The sequence below is a fragment of the Haemorhous mexicanus genome, chromosome 17, assembly GCF_027477595.1.
Source record: "Haemorhous mexicanus isolate bHaeMex1 chromosome 17, bHaeMex1.pri, whole genome shotgun sequence".
Lineage (NCBI taxonomy): Eukaryota > Metazoa > Chordata > Aves > Passeriformes > Fringillidae > Haemorhous > Haemorhous mexicanus.
This window is the reverse complement of record NC_082357.1, coordinates 7,576,139-7,600,062: the sequence shown is the minus strand read 5'-3', so window position 1 is coordinate 7,600,062 and position 23,924 is coordinate 7,576,139. Positions and strand designations below refer to the sequence as shown.

Sequence of the window (23,924 nt, the reverse complement as noted above, 5' to 3'; positions counted from 1 at the left end):
GCATGAAATTGGTAATATTGGGTGTGAATACTGGATGGCAACTGTGTATTTCAGCGTTCTTGTATCATTGTGAGAGGGAAGCTAAACTGTTTTATTGGTAGAGCTTTGCTTGTGACCTGAGTTTTAGTTTCTTGTTCATAAAATTATGCTTTGAAGTTTGTGATGTAATGATTTTTCATTTTTAATGTTGTCTTTTGCCACCTTGCCAGTCAGACATACAGTGAATTATATATTTTGTTAAATATCAGATGCAAATCTTAGCTTATAATCTGCTTCAAGTAGTGACTGTTTACATTCTGAATTCCTATGCAAAGCAGATAATTGCCTAAATGAAAATTTACTCATACATTCTTTACCTTTAGAGTTCTTAGTGTTACGACCAGCTTGTATGATGTTAGTTACTAACTAAGACCCAAAATCTTAATCTCTTATTATTTGAAATCAGTCAAGGAAAATGTGATTTTTATTATATATTTTTTGTTCCAAAATTACCAAAGTAATATTTTATTATCTCTGTTTCTGGAAGTTGAGCTAAAAGCTTGTTTTGCTTTGTAAAAGTACAAAACAGCAGGAAGATTTATGTGCTTTTCAATTAAGAAACGAGGTTTGAATTTAGGCAATAAATTGTTTTGGTTATGAGAAAACACAAACCCCACATGAGAATCTGGTAGGAACAGAAGTTGAGATAAAAGCTGTTTTTATTGGCATTCAAAATAGACTTTGTCTTAAAACACAATTTTTAGAACAAACTTGTGATAAAGCTTTTGTTGTATGGCACTTAAATGAGATTAAAATCGTAGGTGATCCTTGACTTGGGATAACTTTGTTAGTATAGAACAGCCTTGCAAGATGAAAGACAGTCATTGACCATATGGTGCATATGACTCCACAGCATGATGTACCTGGTGTGTACAGCACATGTGTATGCACAACATGAAAGGTACAACTTCCAGTGAAATGCCACTTAAAAAAAATTCAATTTGTTCAAATGCAATTACATGTGGAACATTAGAGCAAGTCAGATGTTTCCATTGAAGTCTGTGTTCTTTGTTGTAATTCTGTTTGCAACCAGAATGGGTTTTAACATCCTTTTAAAGTATGTTAGTGTGCTTTGTGGATATATAACAGCTGGACTTGAATTAAACAAAGCAATTTAGTCCCAGTGTGAGGTGTCTTGGTGAGTGATTTCTGATATTTCTTGGAGTGCTTCAGCTTTGCATTTAGCTTCACGTGCACATCAGATTCGGGGAGAATAGGTAATAGTGTAAAAATAAGTGCTGTCACTGAATACATCTGGTGTAATCAGAGAGAATCTCAGTGTATTTCTAGACCAAGAGCTAATTAGCTGAAAACTGACTATTCAATTTTTAGAGTATAGACAAAACTATTTGATTGCGGGTTGTTGATTTTGTTCATGTTGTGAGTTTGTTCTTTTCAGTTGTTCCTCTGAAAGTGCTTCATGTTTTCTCTATTGTGCAGACCTCCTCTGCATTATATGCTAGATGTAGCCCATAGGAGGAAGTGACAGAAAGGCTAACTTATTATTTTAAATTAAATTTCATGGGTTTGTAGAACTTTTTTTCCAGTTTCAATTGAATCATGTTATGAATGCATCTCCAGAATATCTTTTAAAATCTGAATTATGTAAGACATATAAAATAAAGATCGTAATTAGAGATGTAAAAGCTCATGTGTATGGAAAGATAATGAATGCCATGTAGATCTAAGTGGTTTTTTCTTGATTAGAGTAAATTAGTACATGAGGTCTTTTAAGAAAAAACCAGGTTTCATATATTTAATGTATTTCTGTTTTCTAAACTGTGTAAAAACTTTGTATTACTACTAGATTTGAAATACAAAAAAGATCGAAAAAAGAAGAAGAGGGTGACTAATATTATCTCATTTGATGAAGAGGAAGATGAGCAAAACTTGGGGGATTGCACAAAGACTGTGATTACAGGAGAAAGTTCAGAGGAGAGTGTGGACAGATCTTCAGTTCTTGCATTGTCTTCATCTGAAAGCACTCTGGGAAAAAATCTGAATGGGAGTGAAAGTAACCATTCATGGAAGAACAATTCAGTGTTCATGAATGGAGAGTATGAATACCAGAAACTGGATGTGAAGAGCATTGATGATGAAGATGCAGATGAGGATGAGCTGTATGGAAAATCATTAGGAAATAAAGGCACAGAAGGTGGAACTGAAGCTTCTGAAAAGTAAGTATTGATGCAGGAGATAAACTTTCCATGCTTCCCCTCCATCCCTCCCTTTCTTTTATGGCTGCTGGAAATTCATGTGTTGAACTGAACTATAGATTTTCTCTCTCTTTTTTTTTTTTCTCTCCCTATTCTCCTCCCCCATCTTGTTTCCCCCTCTTTTTTTTTTTTTTTTTCTTTTCACTGTTTAAACAATATGGGCCACTGCAGTGATGATATTTTGCTTCTAAGTTTCACTGAAATGCCAGATTTTGAGATATCAGACTACTTATTCTCCTTGAAGTTCTCAGTTGTTAAAATTGGGGCATGATATAGCCAGGGTGTAGTTCTGGCCTACTTGATGTTTCCCTATTCTTAGTATGATAGCAATTCTGTTTTGGCTTCACAATAAAAATGTGTATTTTAAACAGAGTAAGCTTGTTACATCAGAGTGTAGACAGTTCAACAAGGCAGGACAAAACTGATAGAGAAAGAATAATTTTAGATACTGATATGCTTTATTTCTGACAAAAATTTGTTCAGAGAAAAAGGCAAGCACTGTTTGTCTCCTCTGCTTTGGAATGTCTGGTCTTTAATCAATTAATGTATGGCTGACCAAGAAATTGGCAGGCAGATTGAAATAAAGATTTTTCTTGCAGTGGTATCTCTGAAAGAAATATAAGTATTATGAACAGTAATACTGGATGTATAAATAGATTGGTTTGTTTGTTTGTTTGTTCTAAATAGGCCTCGTGAAATAGTCACATGCAATTCTCAGATATGCAGTTGGAGTCCTCTGCAGGTCCTGAATGATGACTCAGATGTTCTATTTCCTGTCAGTGCTGTTGGCTCTTACTCCCAAACAGGTGGGCATTTGAATGCACAGAATTCCAGCAACCTTTATTCTAGCATGGGACAATGGTGAGAAATAACAGGATTATACAAACACAGCAGGTACTGCACAACTGGGAAAAAAAGTTCAAATTTATTCCAGTTCTGAATCAAAGTTCTCCATTTGAGTAGTTAGTTAGGGGGGAGTTGTCAATGTCAAAATAAACCAGACTTTCATTGGGATTAAGCTGTGGTCTTGTATTTTATTGAAGTTTAGGATGGTAGTATAAAAAGTATCCATATCCGTTTTCCAGATACCTCTAAGCTGCAAGAAGCTCCAAGTGTGTTTGAGAAGTTGAATTCAAATTAATCTTGACAGATTAGAGAGCACCTGGAAGCAGTTCAATGGAAGCTGTTAATTGTTGAAATACAGCATAAGGAATGATTGACTAGGAAATACTTGCTCAGAAAAGGATATGGGAATTGTAGAATGTTTCGGTTTGGAAGGGATCTGCAGAGATCATTTATTCTAAGACTGGCTTTCTGAGCTGTGAGCACCAGTTGGCAGCTCACATCTAAGTTTTCATGTGCCTTTATCCTCAAATAGTTTTCTGGAGGTTACAAGCTGATAGTGAATTAACGGAGCTGTGCATAAGTGAGAGTGTCATTTGTAAATGTAAGCTCCATTGGCTCTGCTATGGCCTCAGCTGCAGCTGTATGCAGTGAGGGACACTTCAAGAATGATGTGGACCATTTGAAGCAATAAAAATGGTTAAAGTAGTGGAAAAGAAGGCCTGGTGCTTTTACAGTATCTGTATTAGTACCAAAAAACCAAAACAAGTCCACTAGCCCTCCCATTCACCCTGTTGCTATTTTTCTAGCTGTTCATAAAACACTGAACTTTGGGTATACTCATTTCAGTGACCATTTAAAAACTTGTCAGTGGCATTCAAATACTGTTTTAATTGTAGTATATTTTATATTTTTTGCATACACATTATATGTCCAAGAGTTTCAATGGATTGTTGATTGAAGGCCTGTGAAAAAGTGTAATTCAGTTGTGTAAGTTCAGTGACAAAAATGTGACTCATAAAATAATGCTGCACTGCCCTCTGCTGTATTTTAAAATATGTACCTCATAAGGAATGCCAGTGGTTAAAAAAAAAAAAAAAAAAGGACATTTAAAATTATTTCTTGTGCTGCCATGTCTTTCAATTTACAAAGGAATGGATTTAGAAAATATTGAGTAGTTTGTGGCATTGTGATCTTTTAAATACAAACCAGAAACTGTTGGGGAACATCCACAGGTTGAAATCTGGAATACAAGAATCCATTCCTGTCTGTGGGGGGGTGTGTGTGGAATGGAACTCACAGTTGCTGTCAGTCAATGTCACGAGGCATCAGGAGCATGAGCTGGGGGTTTTGATCTGAAATCAAAAATCAGGAGTGCAAGCCAACACTTAGTTCTGGAGGCAGAGGACTAGGGAGGACATCTGTTTATATCTGTATGTATCTTATCCATAACTGTCCCAGGGGCTTAGCTTTACTAAGAAGACACCAAAGCCCCTTGTTTTGTATTGCTTCATCTCAGAACTGTTTTGAATGCTATGTTCAGCCTACTGGAGGTCATCAACAGGCCTGTTCAGATCCCTTCTGGGCACAGGACAGATATTTTTAGTCCTCCTTCTGTCCCCCTTTGTGGTCATGCAAGTGAGAGTGATACAGCATTGGGCTGGTGAAGGGAGTCAGTTTATCAGAGCTAGGAAAGCCCCTCAGACCCTGCTGTCTGCTCTCCTGGTCTCACCTCTGAACAGGAGCAGCTGATGGAGTGTGCAGGGAGGGCTGCACTAAGTGCCCATTGCACAGCCCAAGTGCCATCAGTCAGGGACAGGGATACAAGGGATCCAGGCCCCCTCTTCTCAGCCACATGACAATTTGCTCAGATTGAAAGCTGCCTTAGGCATTTGTTTGCTTGACTCTGGGAGTTGCACTTGTGCTGGATGAATGATGTCAGAAGGAACATGCATTAGCTTATTCTGAGGGCAGTCCAGCCTGCTAACTGCCAAGCTCATTATTATCCTGCTATTTTTTGTTAAAATATGCTTAATGAACTCTTGTAAAATACATAGTTTAACCCAATATTTTTTTTCTAGGTTTTAATACCAATAAATAACACATACACACACACACACACACACACACAAATATATATTTGAAATAGCATAATCTATAGTGTTGTATGTTAATATGTGTTTTCAATATTAATCTGTTGCAGTGCTCCAGGGATGTGTCAGGGCATATCATATCTCTATGTAGCTAGAAATGAGAAAGCCTCCATCAATATGCAGTTGTTTGGAACAAAAGTGGAGTATGTATTTTAGGAACTGGGCTTCAGTAAACTCTACAGCTTCCAAAAGAATTTTTCTCCTCCGTAGACTTTCTGACATAACTTTATTTCCCATTAAGTTATTTTCTAGAATGTCTGCTTTTTAAATCTGTTCTATTTCTGATTGTCTTGTAGTACCTTCGTAGCCCCTACATAGTGAGATGCAGAACACATCAATAAAAAATGATTTTTGTTTGTTTCCACCTGAGCTTCCTGCATGCCAGGCTCAGTGATGTGGATGTTTTGGTGCTGACAGCTGTGGATCTGTGGACAGATGCACATTATTCATGCTTTTTAAACAATATCTCATCTGTCTGATTCCTGATGGTTGGCACAGGGACGTAAGGAGCCAGGGAAAAGCCATGGTGCTCTGTTGGGAGTACAGAAAGCACTGATGCCTTTGCAAGGTTTCACGTGCTGGAGACTAACCACAAATTCTTCTCCTGCAAGTCACAACCAGATTTGTAGTGAGCATGAGGTGTCATGAGGTGCTTCAACTCTGGGGGCTTGCACAAGTAACTTCAGGAAGAAGTCTCCTCATAGCTGTGTAACTCTGTACATATCAAGTATAATTTAGGAATTGTGCAATACTCATTTCTTTATGATGGCTGTCTTCCTAAGAGTCTTGACAATCCTGCTGGCATTCAGGATCAGTTTGCAGAAGCCAGCTTTGGAGACAGAATTAAAAGTGTTTAAAAGCTATAGTAAGCTGAGTGTTGCTGTTTAAAAAGGTAAGTATCTAACTTCTGGATTTATGTTTTTATTTTATTTTTTGAGTAGTGTAACCCAAAGGAAGCTAATGCTTGTGCATTCTACTTTAGATAACTTGGAGAACGGAGAGGGGCATGAACATGCTGTTCATCCGGTAGAACTGGTTCCTAGGAGATCTGATCTTCCTTACAGGTATGTGCCAAATATGTTTGTCCTGAAAGAAAAAACCTTCACCCTGTAGCTGCCAACTTATTGTTAACAAATACACTTAGTACTGCAAAACCAACTGCTCATCAGAATACTTCTGCATATGTTTGGAAAGACAAATGCAAAAAACCTACAACTGCCTTTTTTGCATAGTTTCATACACTGAACTTTCCTAATTATCTTGAGGAAATCACTTCCTCATGTCAAATAACAGACTTGGCTTCCTGGTTTTGAAAATAGGTTTTATGTTGGTTTTTATGTTATTCTTTTACTATATTCTCCATGGCCTTTTAATTTGGAGTTTTTGTGTGCTTGCTTAAATCAGACTCCCAGGAGATACATTAAAGGATTGTTCAACATATTTTGATTAAATATGGGTGAATAGGATAACAATTCTAGTTTCTGGAATATTTTTTCTTAAGTTTTGAATTCAGGATTTTGTTTTCATATATTGATTTTACTGTGCTTTTATGACTAGAGTGGAAGTCAGTCCTCCAGCTCAAGTGAATACTTTGAGCAGTATGTTGCCTTCAGCCACTGTGCCAGAATCCATGACAATTAGTAAGTACTTCCTTGATGTATCTAGATTGATAGAAATAGCTTTGAGAGTCCTGTAACTCATTCTATTTTTGTTTCAATAAAATCTGCTTAGAGAGTCTTGGAGCACTTAATTTGTGATGTGCTGGTCATGTTAGTGATAACTGCTCTAAAATGTTTGTATTGGCAGGTTATGCTTCATTGCAGCTCATATATCCTTATATTATATGTGGCCTCAGTAGTTAAATGAAAAATAAGGATTTGATTAACAGTAAATTTCTACAAGTTCTGAACACATTGAGGGTTAGTTCTGATGTAGTCTTGCTTATTTGGCCTGTTTTCATTAATGGCTAGTCAGAAACAAACAAACCAACCCCACTCTTTCTCTGCTTTTGATAGGAAAATCTGCTCCAAACATGAATGTGGACTTTCACAAAAACTTGAGTTAAGATTGAGGGGGAGGTCAGTCATGTTTCAGTGGAATTAAGAGTAGAGCTAGACAGGATAAAATAGTCTTTGCTGCAGAGGTAGATTAATAGAAGCACAGGCAGTTTGTTTATCACATATTTGATCTTTTTTCTCTGCATACACTTGTAGAACAAAGACTTAGTTCTTAAACTGAATGTCTAAGCTTGTAAGCCAGTATGTGTTTATGTTCCTTAGTGTACAGAATGTTCTGTAACTGAACTGGCTTTGTTCCTAAAGCTCTTGGGTGTGTGTTTGTTTCTTCTTATAAATTTCAATATGTACAAGTTTTAAATTATGACATTTGGGAAGTTAGAAGTGATGCAGCCAAGATTCTTTTCTGCAATTGATTAATGCAATCATCAAAATGAATGAAATCTTAAGGTATTCTAATCTCATTTTTCTAAAGTTATATTCAAATGCTGTATCAGCCTGTGTTAAAGGAGATAAAACAAGCATTTTCACTGGGCAGTGTTTCAGGCTCTGGCACTGGTTTGCTGACTGAGCTTTACAAAGCTGAAAAATCCTTTCTTGCTTAGTACATCAGGAAGTGGCAAACTAGTTTGGGACTCCTAGGAGCCGTAATTGAAGTGTGGAATGGTCTTACTCTTATTACCTACAGTGATACTTTGGTCACTTGGTATTTTCTGCTAATGTTATCCCTACAACATCTTTTTGTTCTTATTTATTTCTCAGAGAATTGCACGGGGCAGTTTTCTGCTGCCCTTTGCACTCTGTTATTCTGCTATTTGTAGGGGAGTCAGGTACCAGCAGGGGCCGCAGTTGGTCTCTTTCAGTTGCTCAGTTATTTCCCAGTGTAGGTAAGAGCTATAAAATAGAAAGAAAATCTGGAGGTTTTCAATTCTCAATACTTAGCAATTTGTAAATGGAATGAAAACACAGGATCAACAGAAATGTGCACACTATCATTAGTTTCCCAGTTCAGAGAAGGCTTTGGTGAAAGGAAGGGTGGGAAGCATGTCAAACCCATCTATAAAGCCAGTAGAACACCTAGTAAATAATCATAATTATAATTAAAATTCAGCTGACTATACATTTATAGAATTAGTGATTACCTCTATAATAGATGATCCTGGGTATGTTGAATAAAAATGCTTTTTTCAAGTTTGCTGTTATTGGTTGTAGATTCTCTACAGGAGGAATTCAGTGCTATGACAAAGTCAGACATTGAAGCTCTTTCTCTCTGTTGCAATTAGCAGAAGAATTATTAAATGCTGAGGCTTATAGCTTGGTTGCATAGCAACTGATTCTAACACATCAGGCAAGAAAAATGGAATGCAGTAGGGCAGTGAGAAAAGCTGCAAGGTCTCCAGTGACTGGATTTTTGTGTTTCTTACTTTTGAAGATAAAAACCTGAAATGGATTTTTAAAAAATTATATTATTTTCCTGCTTTTGTTCTAACCTATTAGGATAGTACTAAACTTTTCTTTCTTCTTTTGATATGCAGCCTATTAAGTTAGGAGAAGCTGTAATTTCAAATTTCTGCCATTTTTAATTATTTTCCTGAATTATGTCCCATGCATTTGTAAGGTATAGGTTAACTTAGCCACAGATACATCTCAAAAAATACTGATACCACTCAAGAGAAATCCACAGAGCTTTGCTGTTTATGTCAGGCATAATTTGAAAACTGGCCCTGCTGTGCAGATTGTTTTGTCATAACCAAATTTATAAAGAGTTAAGCTGGTCAGAAATTTTCTATTTATGCATCTACTCTACTATGTAATTTCAGTTTTTAAAAAAGTTGTCTTTGTCTTATTGTACTTGAATCACAAACAACACTGTTTCAAGAGTTGCTATTGGAAGATTGTATTTTCAGCATTGTTTTTCACCAGAACAATCTGTTCTACCAGCACAAGTCTCTCCATTTTGTTTTTGCAATAGAAAAAAGAATAAGTTGCAAAACTTTCACTTTAGAAGCACACTACTTGTGTTCTTCTTTATAAGGTTTTCTTATTATAGTACTATTTTTAGGAAATAATTGGTAATTTACTTTTTTCATTAGAATTTTCTTCAGTTTTTAAAATTGGGCTTCACCACAAAGGTTAGGAAAGGTTGTAACACTGTATATCATTCCATGCTTTTTCATATATTCTTGAGAAATCCTTGAGCTTTTCATGATCACTGAAGAGCTTTACTGAGTAATTAAACCTCCATGTGATATTTTTATCCTGGTTGTGTAAGTGAATAAGGTGTATGTTCTTGTACTTTCTGTGTCCTCCGAATAGCTGCTGACCTGTTCTGCAGCCCAGCTGCCCCAGGTCACTGGCAGGTGCTAAATTCCTATGTTTTCTTTGGAAGCACAGCTGTGAAGGGAGGGTGTTTGTGTTTCATCAGGGAGAGGAAAGCTGCAGTTTACTTTACAGACTTTGTTTTCACCTGGACTCTTTTATGCAGTAGAAGGGCAACACAATTTGTTTCCTGCTAAAATTTGCCCTGTGAATAGTGACATGACAGGATAATATTTACAAGGTTTTTGAGCACTAAATTAAGCCTTAAAACACAGTGTTCATGTAGGCAGCTTAGGGAGCATCAAGCTCTTAAGTCTTTAAAGGTCAGACTTCTGATTTAAGCTGTATCTAGTCTGCTGGAAGTTGGAAGTCTTATTTGTCTCTGAAAATATCTGTGTAAATTTTCACTCATGAAAATAAAAAAAAAAAAAATTCCTGTAAACTGTTCCCAGCCCACCCTGATACTCTATCTGCAGGATTGCAGAGGAGGCTGCATGACCTTGTGTACTCTGAGGGATGATTTCACTTACAGCTCATTCTTCACAACAGGTGATTGCAAATCATACTGCTCCAATATTTGGCTAAATAGCACCAGAGTTGTGAAACATTTGAATTTTCTGGAGGTTGCTGGAAACTGGCAGGTGTTTCTCAAAGTATTATATATTTCATGCTCTGTGACCCTATGAAAGCTTTCTAGAAGCTAGATTTTGCATGAAGTATGGAATGGAATTAAAAATGTTTTAGAGCAAATACTCACTTCATGAGTAATTAGGCACCACAGATTAATTTCAGCAATTAAAGTATGTTGCTAGTTTTCAAAAAAGTGAGGTACACTATGAAAAATTTAGTTTAGTACATTCCTTGATTTTTTTGTATTATGTTTTCTTTTTTTCTGATAACGAATGGTTTGATGGTTTGGAATTGTTTGTACATGGGAATTCTTTTTTTAAGAAGTCATTGCAAAACTAGGAACCTCTTAGGAAAACATCACTAGTTATCATCTTAACCTGAGTTCCACAAAGACAGAGATATCACTTCACTTTTAGATATGTTGGTGTTGAATACTGATCTGTAATAACAGTAGTGTATTGCCTTTCATTAATGTTACTTTACAGAACTTAAATGTCATCAAGCACAAAACAGCTCAGAAGTAGCACATAAAGTCCAATATCAAACACTTTTCTTAAGTAGGAATACTTGCCCATCCTCCCACTGTTTTATTAAAAAAGGAAAGAAAAAAAAAAGGGAGGGAGAAAGATGAGGTTGCACAGTTCAGAAGTCAGAAAATGCCAAATTTATGGTTGCTGCTACAACCCTGACATTTTTTTAAATTTATTCCCTTTTCTAACCCACACAATGTATGAGACATAAGACTGCTGGAAAAATTAGGTTGTGATCATACACTCATCTTGGAGGCAAGTGTAACAGACACACAAAAGCTCATGAACTGGGGATGTTCTGGCAGGTTTGAAGGGAACCTGCTGCAGTGTATGATACTGGATTTTCTTTGCATTCAGCTGACTGCTCTGACATGCTGCTGAAATTTTTCAGGAAGCGTAAGTGAAAGTAAGAAACTAAAATTTTTGAAAGTTTTAAATATTATACCTGAATTAAATAAGATGGTTTCCTTTTAGTTCTACTCTGTTTCTTGTTTCAAAGGATCATGACATTAAGGTTTCTGATTTTTTTTCTTGGTAAATTTTTACTCATTTAATTACACTAATAATGTTTTACTTTTTTGTGTTTACTATGGATAGAGAGGCTAAAGAAGTGTTGATTATAAACTGTACAATTCTTGTGTTTGTTTTGAGTAATTTATAGCAAATATGGCTCCTTAATACTCATCAATCCAAGAAGACACAGCAGAGCTATAGCCGTGGAGCAATCTTGCTGGGCTGGACCAACCTTCTTGGAATTCTGGTCTCTTATCCCAGACTGGTGGTTTGTGTTGATGCTTTCATCCCACACCTCCACTGGTGCCTGTAATTGAGATAAATTAGCAAGAAATACTGAGTATGGAATGTGTTTGCATTTGTGGTCCTAAATTAAGCATTGATTTTTGCCCTTTATGTGATAATGAAATTTGGAATTTCTGCTTTGTTGTGTCTCTGTAGTATTGTCAATTCCATGACTTTCAGAAAAAAGAGGTAAATGGAAATAAATAAGCAATTTAAAGTCTTCTATTTCAAGAGGCTTTTTTTCTTCCTCTTCTGTGCAAACTATGGTCTTTAGCAGGATCTTGCTTTTGTGCTCTGCTTCTGTGTGTTTGTGTGGGAGAGGGGAGCAAGAGAAGATGGGATTTCAGGTCTTAACTCATGCAGAAGGTTCTGGATGGAATAAGGAAAAGAAGATTAAGTTATTATGTAAGTTAAGGTTACAGTCTGAATAGGCTGGTAAATTGAAATAATGAAGCCAATTATAAACGTTAATAAATCAGTACACATTAAAGACAGTACACACAGAGGCAATTGCTGCAGAGTGGGCACCCTGTGCAAGTGCAGAGCCGTGTCTGAGCAGCACCAGCTTTAATTTATTCAGAGCTAGAGACATAACAGCAGCTACTTGTTGATCATGCACTATCATGTTTTAATGGCACACTTAAAATATTTAAAATGCCATCGGCTTGATGCGTCCTTGAGGATTCTGAATTCAACATTATGGTTCAAGATTGTTATTTGTAATGGAGTGATACTGTACAGAAAGCTTACTGTGGGTCCTTTTGCTTGTGTTGTTTACTTGTATGATGCTCTAACATTGGATTATTGCATTTTCCTCATCCATAGAGCAATTGTTTATTTCACAGATAGGCTGGTGGATTGTGGTCTCTTGTGCTAGTATTTAATACCCAGAAATTTCACAGTTTCACTTTGGTTTTTCTACAAGATTTGGATTTTTTTTTTTTTTTAAATTTAGGATTGCATAAAATATGCTAAGTTACTGTAGAAAACTAATTATTCTTTCTATGCTGAATTAATGAAGTGCAAACTCCCTCTAATGACCTACTGAAATGTGTCTTGCTAATGTCATTTAGCTCTTAAAGTTTAATATGGGTATTATGGAATGGGTAGAAAATTATCTACTGATCATCTACTTTCTGCCTGGCCAAAGATGCAGGAATGTTTTGGGAAAAAAATCTAGCATGAAGAAATTTGTGTTGGCTGATTTCAAATGGTAGGAGAACTCTGCTGAACCCTGCAGTCCTGCAAGGGTTGCATTTATCTGCAGATTACCAAGGCCAGACTGGAATCATAATGTCTGCAGCTCTCACTGTCAACATTTGGTTGGCATAATAAAATCTTTTGCATTTTATCCACTACTAGAGTTTGTCAGACTCCATCTGGCCCATAGGAAAATGTTAATTTTTTTTTTAAATGGGCAAAAACTTCTGTAACTATAGAAAGTATTAAGAAAGATACAGGTGAAAGATACTGTGTACTGAATGTAAAGGGGGAAAAAAGTTGTCCAATGGCTTTGCTTGCTTGAAGAAATCAAGTAATACCAGTTCTGTTAGTCTGTTTTCAGTAAAAGCACACTGAAATTTACTGGCATCTGCATTGAATACTTGCAGAACAGAGTTGGCTGATTTATTATATATAAACATTTCCCTTGAACATTGGGAGGCATGGTTTAATATAATTGTGTCCTTGTAGCACTTATAAAATTATTGATTAACATATGTGAAATTGTTAATGAAATTGTTGGAGCTGACACTTTTCAGTATGGTATTTGGCTGTTCTGGTATCATGTTAAACCTAACCCAAAGGAAATCTTTCAAAATTCTAAAATTCTGTTGGTTGTTCTTTTAAAAATTTTTATTCTTGATTTAATGACAGAAAGTATTTTTATGGTATTTGTAAAAAAAATAGAAAGGATTTTATAGGAAATGATGAGGTTCAGAAATCTCATCTTTAGAGCTGAACTTGAGAAACAACAATGCCATGAGGAAGCAATGACATTATCTCTACTCCCATCTCCCTGTAGCAGTTATTTCCTGTGTCAGGATTTACAGCCAGGAGAAGCAGCAATTTGGGGAAGCTGAACAAGTAAAAGTGTATCTCATTAATAGGCATGTGGTGAAAAGGTGCTTTCTGCCCTACATCTGTGAAAACAAAACAGCTGCAACCACGGGCACACTCGTAAACATTTGTGTTAAAGCCAGATGCAGACTAATTTGACTTGATCAATACTTGTGATGTGGTGTTAAATAACACTGCTTTTGAAAGATTGCTCAAATTAGTGATGAGATTAAGAGCATTTTTATGTGCTTTCCTGAATAGCAAATGGTGTTGGCATCATCTTAAGTGTGTTGCCTGTGTACATGGCTTCTAGATCTGAAATGAGCAAAAATGGATGCAGACATTAATCCTTTTTGTTCCTTCTTCTTAGATGAACTTCGTCAAGCTATCGTGGCCATGATGAATAGAAAGGATGAGCTGGAAGAACAGAATAGGTAGTTTTGTGTTTTTTAGTCAAGAGAGACTGTAATTAAAAAAAAATACCTGTTCTCTAAAACAAGCTGTTCTTTCTGTAAAGCTATGCATAATATTTCTGTAACCTTTTTGATGTATATATTATTTTTTCTGTGAAAGGTTAACTTATTATTTCTGTTTTTTCTCTTCTGGTGAAGAAGCGATGTAGGATGGCTGACAATGTAATGCTGAAAGTGACTTTCGTTTCTGACTGTCTTTGTGTTCACTTGGGACACAGTGATGATGTAAATGGAGAAATTATCTGTTGCTTATATAAAATGCCATCAAACATACTTTGTATTTATTTAGTTTATTGAAACACATAGTTAGATGAATGAAAATACAAATGTATTCAATGCTTTAGTAGGGCTATTTTGGTAATTCATATTTTCCTACAGGTATTTTGGGTTTTTTAATGCTGAGCTTACCAACAGATCCTATTTTCCTTCCTCCTATTCTTCCCACTCCCATAATTGCAAGTTATTGCCTCATTCAGCTTTGTGGGCTTTTTTTGGCAGAAGGACCAGGATGCTTTGGGTTTTACCATTATGCATCATGCTGACCTTTGCTATCTCATCAAGGGTTTTTACACAGAGGTCTGTGGCAGTGCACTTGGCAGAGACAAGAGCCCTGCCTGTCTTACTATAAATATATTGCTTATAGATTATTCCCAAGATGTATGGATTTGCACTGAAGTACTGAAAACAGCTCACCAGCTTTTTAAAAAACCAAATTCTTTCTGCATGCTGATACAGTAGATCCCATAAGAAGTTGTGCTTTGGGTTTGTTGACAGGATAGTAATACAAATTAATAGTAAACATTTGCAACTGCTTTTTCCTTGTAGCTTTTTTTATCTTTGTATAATCAAATCAGGTGAATTTATTAAATTGAATAATGAAATTTTTGGATTACATCAGTGGTATCACTCCTCTGTGATTCTTGGAGTATACTCTAATTAGCAGGTAGTGTGGGCAGTGTCCTAAAGAGAGGCTGCTGCCTTCTTGCAGATCCCTGAGGAACCTGCTGGATGCAGAGATGGAGCATTCTGCAGCACTGAGGCAGGAGATGGAGAACTGCAGGAGGAAGGTGGCAGAGCAGGAAGAGCGACATGCCACCAAAGTCCAAGCCTTGGCACGGTAAGAACTGCTAAAAATGTCTCCAAGTAACTGCAGGGGAACAAGGGAATAACAGAGTCTGCATAGAAGGGAAATAATTTTCAAGTAGCTAAATTTGCAGAAGAACAGAAGTGATTTAGGACTAAAGTCCTATGGTAAGCAATAGCTGCTGCTAAACATTATCACAAGCAAGTACCAAGTTCTGAAGTGGTGCAGCTGTTTTTCCCACAGCTCCAGGAAGGTCAGCTGGAACAGGTTTCTCTGGACCATTTCCAGTCAGGTTTTGAATATCTGCACAGATGGAGACTCCCCAGTCCCTTTGGGCAGCACTGTTGGCAGTGCTGTTCCTAGTGAGGCCCAGGCTGCTCTTGGCTTGCTTTGCCATGGAGGGGGTGTTAAAGGCTCATGCTCAGCTGCCTTTCCCCCAGGGCTCCCAGGTCCTCCTCCACAGAGCTGTTTTCCAGCCCTCCAGCATTGCCTGGATGTCCTGAGCTCTTTTTCCCCAAATGCAGTACTCTGCATTTACCCTTGCTGAACTTCACAGACATTTTCTGAGTCCAGTTCTCCAGCCTGTCCCTGTCCCCCTGGGTGGCAGCACAGCCACGCAGTGTCTCTGCTCCTCAGTTTTGTGTTGTCTGTGACCTTGCTGAGGGTGTGCTCTGGCCCAGCATCCAGGTGATGGTAGGGTGTTAAACAGCGTTGGCCCCAGTATTGAGTCGCCTCCAGCTTGACTTTGTGCTATAGTGAAATAGAAAGAGCTTTAACCCTCTCCTTGTCTAAATGGGATTCAGCTTCAGAAAGACTTTTGAAGGTAAATGCTGCTGTAATAGTGTGATTTGCTTCTAACAATTCAAAATAAGCTCTAGAGTAACCATGATCTGTAAGATCTTGGGGGTGATTCATGTGTATAGTAAACAACAAACAATCCAAGAGTTAAATAATTTGCCTTACCCAGAGAGAGGTGTTTGTTTTCTGCATGCACAGGCAGAGTGTGTTTAGTGTCAATCACCAAGTACCACAGCTGAGATTCCTTTAAGCTTTTTATTGCTTATTTGAAAATGATAAATATAAAGCTTTCTTAAAAATAAAGGTATTTAGGACACTGCTAATTCTGCTTTTGATGACACATCAAACCAAAAGACTTGCTTTGAGGGAGGGAGAGATGTGAATAAGTGGGTTTGACATTCATGTGCTGTAAGGCAGTAGAGACAATGCAAATACTTCATCATTTAATATTCATGTTTCAGGTTATAGGAGTTGTATATTCATATTTCTTTGACTCACTTCCCCCACAATTTTAGAATTTGCAGTGACATATGGGTGAATCAGATATTTGTCATGCACATACCTCTTTAAAGAATAGATAAGGAGCTTTTATAACCAGACCTGAAGAGATGCTCACTTAGACTAATGAGGTATTTTTAAATAAGTCTGTGTAATTCCTCTTATTGCTATATGGATGTGTTGTGTTGATTGCTCTTCTGAAAGTCAGTTTGCCTTGTCATGTGATAAAAACAGTGTTGGGAGCTGCTGAGGCATGATAAATTCATGTGTCACCAGTTACTTTGGACTTGGAAGACATTTCTTTAATGATTCATAGCAACTCATTTTCTAACATCCTAACACAAGAAACTTTGCATGTAGTTTCTTTGGAATGTAGGTTTTTCTTCTAAATTTTTATTGGTTCACTTTGTATGCTGTAGGTGATGCTGCTGCAATAATAAGAGTAGTAAATTTTTAAAATAAATAGTGCTTTAAACCAAGAAGTTGAGCAAGCTGAATAATCAAAAGAATTTGAAGTAACAGAAAGTTTGGAATTGCTTTTTCAGTGCTGCATAATACACTAGGTGAGCAAGAGGAAACTAAGTTTGATATTTTGAAGTAGTGAAATCTCACTGTTTCCCTTGAAAACAATTGATCACATGACCAGAGTAGAAAATTTTCCTCACTTGTGATGTTCTGATTATTTTAAGGCAAGGGAAATCATTCAGTAACAATCTGACTGTTGTGATTTGGTGAATGAATATTTTTCAGATTATGAGAGCTGATATTTATGTGTGTCCCCAAAGCTCTTTTGAAGAATTTGACATAAATAGCTTCCTGAAGGCTTTGAGAACACAAATTTCAGTGACACATCAGTCAGTGCTGAAATGATGGCTTCTGGAAATCTGCAATGATTCAGCTGCTCTCCTGGACACTCCCAAGAGTCTCTGGCCTCCCAGACAAAATCTAGTTTACTGAGAGACATTTTCCCAGGTTTCCCATTTTCTCTTTAAAAAATGGAAGAAGTCTTAGGTGAGCTTAGTTTCAAGTAGTGGTAATCTCATTGTTCCATGTGAAATACTTGAATAACTCTTTCATAACAGTTGCTATATTGTTCCAAAAGGAGCAGGCTCAGGTTCAATCCATTTGGTAGTCTTCTGATGGAATATACTCAGTAGTCTCTCTAGTATAACGTTGTCAGTTGCTCTTTTTTGGTTTTGGTTTTTTTTGGGGTTTTTTTTGGTTGTTTTGTTTTGTTTTTGTTTTTTTCTTGTCAATGAGCCTTTCTCAAATTGCATGGAGATATTGTGCCAGTGGCTTCTTGGCAATACTAAAGTTTTTAAATTGAGATTCTTCTTTTCAGTGTGGAATACTCTTACATCCCTTTGCAAGGCAAAGGAATTTATTGAAGTTGACTGTGAAATTGGATAATCTCAGATTGCATATTCTTAGACTATATTCAGCAGTGATGGAGGAAAGCATATTACAAAGGACAGGCTTTGTAGCAAGAAAAGCAGATAGAGAAGATGAAAATGCACTGTGTGGGGAAATGGGGGATGAGAATTTGTCTCTACTTTATCTTGCACTTCTACATACCTCCTGTTTACTGTAGATTCTGTAACCTGATATGCCTCCTGTATCTACTGTCTGTGTTACTTAAACTACATTGCTTTTGGATTTGGCATTTTCTGTTACTCTGTTTTGCAGCACTTCTCTCACAGCCATAGCCCTTCAGTGATGGGTGAACTGATGTATGGTACATCTTGAAATGGTTCCATCACTTCCCTATGGCAGCTTCTTAGAGAGAGGAAAAATATCTCTTGTTCCTGCTTGTGAAAACTAATTTGAATATTCCTACATTAAATGACTTTTTCTTCCTGCTTAGTTAGTTGGTGTCATGTCAAAAGTCATCAGTAGCTCCTAGACATGAAAAAAACCACTGGAAGTCAGCCCATTTAGTAAGGGACAAAGGAGTTCCCAGAGGGAGCAGGAGGAAGAAGTGGATGAGGAAGAATATTTGGCAGCAGGGCATCAGTGAGGGCAGGAGGAGGAGAAGCAGCTGTAGCATGAGGAGGAGAAAGGAGAAGAACTAAACAAGGTGAAAACCACCCAGCCTCCATCTCTGAGGGAGCCCCCAGCCAGGGGGAAGGTTTAGGTGATGGCCCTCGAGCAGCCCCAGCCTGCGACAAGCAGTTCAGTTTAGCACATTGTTCCTCATTGAAGTGTTTTCTGGAGATTGGTTTTATTATATGATCTCATTATATTGTATACAGTTCATTGTACAGTTTATTATATAATCTCATTATGTTGTATGCAGTTCAACTTCTCTTGAACTTGTATTGAAACTTCTGTTTCCATGAGTAACAGTTCTCAGTTTCCTTATTTAATTGTATTTGATGGCAACTGACTGTGATCTTGCATCTCCTCATAGTAGAATCATTCCGGTTAGAAGGCATCTCTGGAGGTCCTCTGGCTCAGCCTCTGCTTCAGATTCTACATAATGTTGCAGGACAGTGTTTATTTCAATTTATTCCTAATTCCTGCAGGTTCTTTTATTGTTTGGATTTTGGTACCTTTATAGTATTTCCTAAAAACCTTAATGTTTTTATCAAAACACAGACATCCGCTGGATTCTTGTAGTTTGTTTGGTTTTGTTTTATTTCATTTTTCCCAATGCTGAATTTAGGACTGAGACATCTTTCTGGAGTAAACTTCACAGAAAGCACTTGCAAGAGTCTGGTGTTTGAGCCAAAAATTAATTACATTCAGGCCACTATACTTGAGATACATGAGAAATTGCTCTTTTTCAAATTCTTTTCTTACCATGCTCATTTTACAGAAGCCCTAGAGAATTTTTATATCGTTTTTAAGAAGCAGATGTGTGGTGGAGTTTTGTTAGGGCTTGTTTCTTTCTTCAGGTATAAGAAAATAAATCTTGTAAGGCCTCTTTGTCTGCAACAAAAACTGTATGCTCTATGTTCATTCACTGGATGCAAAACAGGCAAGTATGTGCTTCCTAAACACAAGCTTGTTTTTTGCTGCTAAAAAATTTTACCATTCTGGCTGAAGTTCTGATTTTGTTTCAGACAGAGTTTCCTTAAATGCTAATTTTAAAATAATAAAATAGAGAGGAATTATTTTTTGATTCAAAATTAGGCATGGAATTGAAGGTATTTGACAACTTATATTTATTATATAATTGATCATTCCTGTATATGTGCTGTGAAGCCTAATCAACAACACTTACTAGAGCTTTGCTATTTGAGCAAAAAGAGTAATTTGTAGGAATCCTACCATGTCATCCTCTATCATTGTCATTTTCCCCTATATCAGCACATATTACATCTGTCTTTCAGTTTATTAAATGGAAGAAGTGATCAGGCAGGGAAGTTTGGTATAATTGAGGTTTTGGAGAAGGATCTGCTTTTAGTGGTTCATTTCTGCTGTTGTTTTGCTGGCTATTTCAGCTTTATTTTTTTATTTTATTTTTTTTCCTTTCCATCCCCTTCAACTTGTACTTGCAGTCCTATTGCTCATTCTTCAGCACTAAATTTGGAACTATTTGGAGGACTTTAAAGATGCTGAAAATATTGTGTTGACCTCTGGGCTCATAACAGGTGAACAGTTCTGCTTCAGGTTGGGTGCTTTAGTTTGGATACATTGCAGAAATACAGCAGAAGTATGCATATAGAAGTATTTAACATCCTTTATTCTGCAGATCTGAGCTGTAACTCCTGGGCAGGAATTTGTCTTCCTGTGAAATGCTTGTTAGGAATATATCTGATAAAATACCTCTTGAATTCATTAAAGACTTTTCAGTGAGTGCTTACTAAGTGTTTTTTAAAAATGCCCTGTTTGAACTCTATAAATTCCTACACATCAGGATGGGCCCTCTTTGGAATCCAGCTAAATCATAGTAATGAGCAACAGATGTCAAAGAATAAGCAATAACCTGATAGAGGCAAATTAGAAAATTGTGACTGGGCCATAGTATCCTGCTTTGAATTTCAGTATGGTATCAAAAACCTTAAATGAATTCAAGTCTTTTTCAACTTCATCTTTACTGTATCAACTCTAAGTCAATTTTAAGACAAAGTAGTAAAACCCAGATTTTTTTAAATGCTGTCACAGTTCTGACAGAAGGCACTGAGTCTATTCTCATATGTAGAAATGAGGTGATAGAGTTATTTCATGAGAATCCTTAATATATTGTAACTGTACATAGTTATTTTCTTGCAGACATTCTTACAATTCTGGTGAGAAACCTTTTTTAGTTTTGTTCAGTTGTCATAGAATTTTTTTTTTTTTTTTGTGAATCAGTCATTTAAGTTTGTTTTAATACAGTATATAGGATTAAACTGTGTTTTTTATGCTTTTTACCCTTACCCTGAATGTCAGTATCTGTCTCTGGTGGAAAAAATGATTTGTTCTTTGTAGTCTCAGAAATGAAAAATATCATCAAATGCATAAAATCATCAAGGACTCTTAAAATTCGATTGCCAAGCAATCAATAGCTTCTCAATTATTTAGCAGCCTCCTACTAAAATGCTGAATAAAATTGAGGTTATAAAGTTCAGCAAGCTGACTTGAAATCCATAGGAATGGGAATATTGTGCCAGTCAGGGCTCCTTTTAGCAGCAGTGTAGCTTTGCTCACAGCAGCAGTTTGTGTGTGTATTTATATAAAATGTGTGTATTTTATGTGTGTGTGTATATCTAGTATGATAAGGACCATGAGACGTACTTGCATGTTTTTTTTGAATATTTCTAATTCTTAAATAAATTTCCATGAATAAAATGCCCTTTTTTTTGGTATATCATCTATTTACAGCTTTCTGTGCTGTGTTCCATGTCCAGGTTTTGTTGTGCCTGGAGCACGGCCTTGCCAGCCCAAATTCCCTCCTCTCTCTAACACTTGTGGGGTTCTTGTGTGTTGTGCTGCATTTGTGGCACCTACATACTTCTACCTCAGTATTATCTTAAAGAAAAATAAAACTTGTTTGAATTCACAGTCTGGCAACACATTTTAGTTATGCTTCTTTGGTATAAACTTCTCTGTTGTACTTGCTTATTGAATGGGCTTAGACTGATAATTGAATTTTCAGACATGTGATTTGTCAGCTTTGTTTAAAATCAATCAGTTGGAGCCCTTTTTATTACCCCCAAATATAAGCTAAGGTGCTTAATGTTGTTAAGTGGAGCCATGGTAGTACCTGGTTTGAATGCTTGTACACTGCAAAGAGAAATGAGACAGGCACAGGCACTGAAGTGTGACAGCTGAAGGGATTACCTCGATTTCTTGTCTTATGCTTTTCATTTAGGAGTGGTTTGTTGAAACCTTTGCCTCGAATATTGTTGCTGAAGTGCTGCCATTTTCTTACAATGATAAAGCCTGTTTCTACAGCTGAATTTTTATTTGATTGCAATTAGATGCAATTTAGTAAATTAATGATCTCATTTTATATTGGCCATTCTGAATTTCCTTGTGTAGCATCCCATCCTTATGTTTTAGTTGATTGTTGATTTAGATGGACTGTGTAGCTTGTTTGCCATCAATATAGCATAGTACAGAAAATCTAAATTAAACAATGAATGGAAAAGTTTTGATTATGAGATAATCTGTTTCACTGATGTGTTTATGTGGTCCTAGAAAACTAATTTTCCTGCTACTCTGCTGTTGATGTATTATTCAATTGTTTCCTTGCATCATGGTGATACAGCTTAGGGAAAGCTTATTATAACAGAGAGTCTGTTTGTTTCCATTGAAAAGGACTTTTCATTTATTTTGGGAAAACAATATTTATTTACTGTTTTTCTTTATCAATAGAGAAAATGAGGTGCTAAAAGTGCAGCTTAAGAAGTATGTAGGTGCTGTCCAGATGCTCAGAAGAGAAGGTCAAACAGTGGAAGGTAAGGAGAAAATGAAGGGGGGGAAAGAATCCATGCATTGGGTTTGTTTTTTCTGTGTGCTGCCATTCAGGGAATAATATCTTCCAATAGTGAAAATAACATATTTGATATGTTTTCCTTTTGAGAAAAATACAGATGTAGATTTTTGAACTCATTTTTTACTGAGCATTTTCTGGTAGATGAGGTGGTCTTACTTTTTTCTATAAGAAATTTTCCAGAAAAAGCTGTTTGATGAAAATTTAGCTTAAATAAAAATCTGTGAATTAATGTGATATTGGAATATAAAGAATAAATGTAGTATCTCTAGATTATATAGAGATTTCCAAAACTCTAGATTATATAGAATATTTGCAGACTGTTTGAAATAGACTCTGTACTGAGTAATAATGAACAGATTTTATATGTGAAAGAGAATGAGTGAAGTTATCAGCAGTTTTACCTTTTTGTCTTCTGTGGTCTGTGATAGAAGCATCCATGTGGGGCTGAATTGATGTCTTGATTCTGAATCTTCTGGTGGGACATGGATTTCCACTGGCTGCAGAAGGTGCTCAGAGAGCTGAGATGGGTTTTCAGAAATTAGCACCATCTAATTTTTTAAAATTGTGAATGTTTTGGTTGTATAAGTGGCTGTATGAATGAATACTACTGTTCTTCAGCGTTAGCCACTGCAGTTATCTGGAGTTTCAAAGCTTCATTCATCCCTAAAAGGATGTTTGTTAGTGAGAACACATGTTTTTACTTCCGACTTTGCTGGAGTGTAGTGATTCATATTAAGAATTATTCACAAAAACCATGGCTGAGGCTTCCTATAATAGCAGAAATTATCCTTCATTAGGTAGTGACAGTTTCCATGATGAGTGTAATTATAGGAAAAGGAAAAAAAATATTCCTAGGCTAGCTATATTCCCCCCTGTTAAAATTATGCAGATTAGTGAGTGATAAGAATAGAAACTGAGTAGGATGGTCAGATTTTATAGATGAAAAAGGGAGATGGAACAGCACCAACATTTCTAAAAATGAACACACGTGTGCTTTATGCTGGAAAGATACTTAATCAATCCACAGTAATTTTCTATAATATTTATCACTAGTGACCAGAGTAATTTTCAGCTACATACAATATTTGTAATAAATTTTTCTTACATTGTAACTTCACATGTTCAATTTTTATAAAAGTAATTTTTTTTTCCTTAGCTGCCATTGAAAATGTAGGTGAAATTTTGGTAGTGCTGTGGTCTCTGACTCAAAGTACATAAGCATGTAAATAATCCCTGAGCACTAGCTGCAAAAAAGAAGTGAAACAAAAGGAGTTTTTTCTTTTACCAGATTTATAAATCCATTGCACCCATGGTTCGTTTATGTAATGGGTAATTTTAATTATAATTAATCTTCTAAATGGTATGAAAACAAAAGTCTTAAATGTGTTGTAGATTTTAGAATACAAATTTTCTGTGACTTGGTTTTGAAAGAGAATAAATTGGGCTTCTGCTATTATTTTTGTCACTATAAATAATGAAGACTCTGTATGTTTTCTACAATAATCAGGTCAAATGCTATTGAGTATGGCTTTTAAACAGCTTCC

General features: G+C 36.3%; 1 protein-coding gene across 3 annotated transcripts in view; it reads left to right on the top strand.

Annotated features, from left to right (window-relative positions):
- SNX29 (sorting nexin 29) overlaps positions 1 to 23,924 on the top strand; it is a 101,658-nt gene that overhangs the window by 11,431 nt on the left and 66,303 nt on the right. For all 3 annotated transcript variants that reach the window (XM_059861210.1, XM_059861209.1, XM_059861211.1), the window contains 7 exons: positions 1,847 to 2,216; positions 2,943 to 3,061; positions 6,234 to 6,315; positions 6,809 to 6,891; positions 13,972 to 14,035; positions 15,063 to 15,191; positions 22,260 to 22,342. In XM_059861210.1, the coding sequence (XP_059717193.1) occupies positions 1,847 to 2,216; positions 2,943 to 3,061; positions 6,234 to 6,315; positions 6,809 to 6,891; positions 13,972 to 14,035; positions 15,063 to 15,191; positions 22,260 to 22,342 (930 nt within the window). The remainder of the gene's footprint in view (positions 1 to 1,846; positions 2,217 to 2,942; positions 3,062 to 6,233; positions 6,316 to 6,808; positions 6,892 to 13,971; positions 14,036 to 15,062; positions 15,192 to 22,259; positions 22,343 to 23,924) is intronic.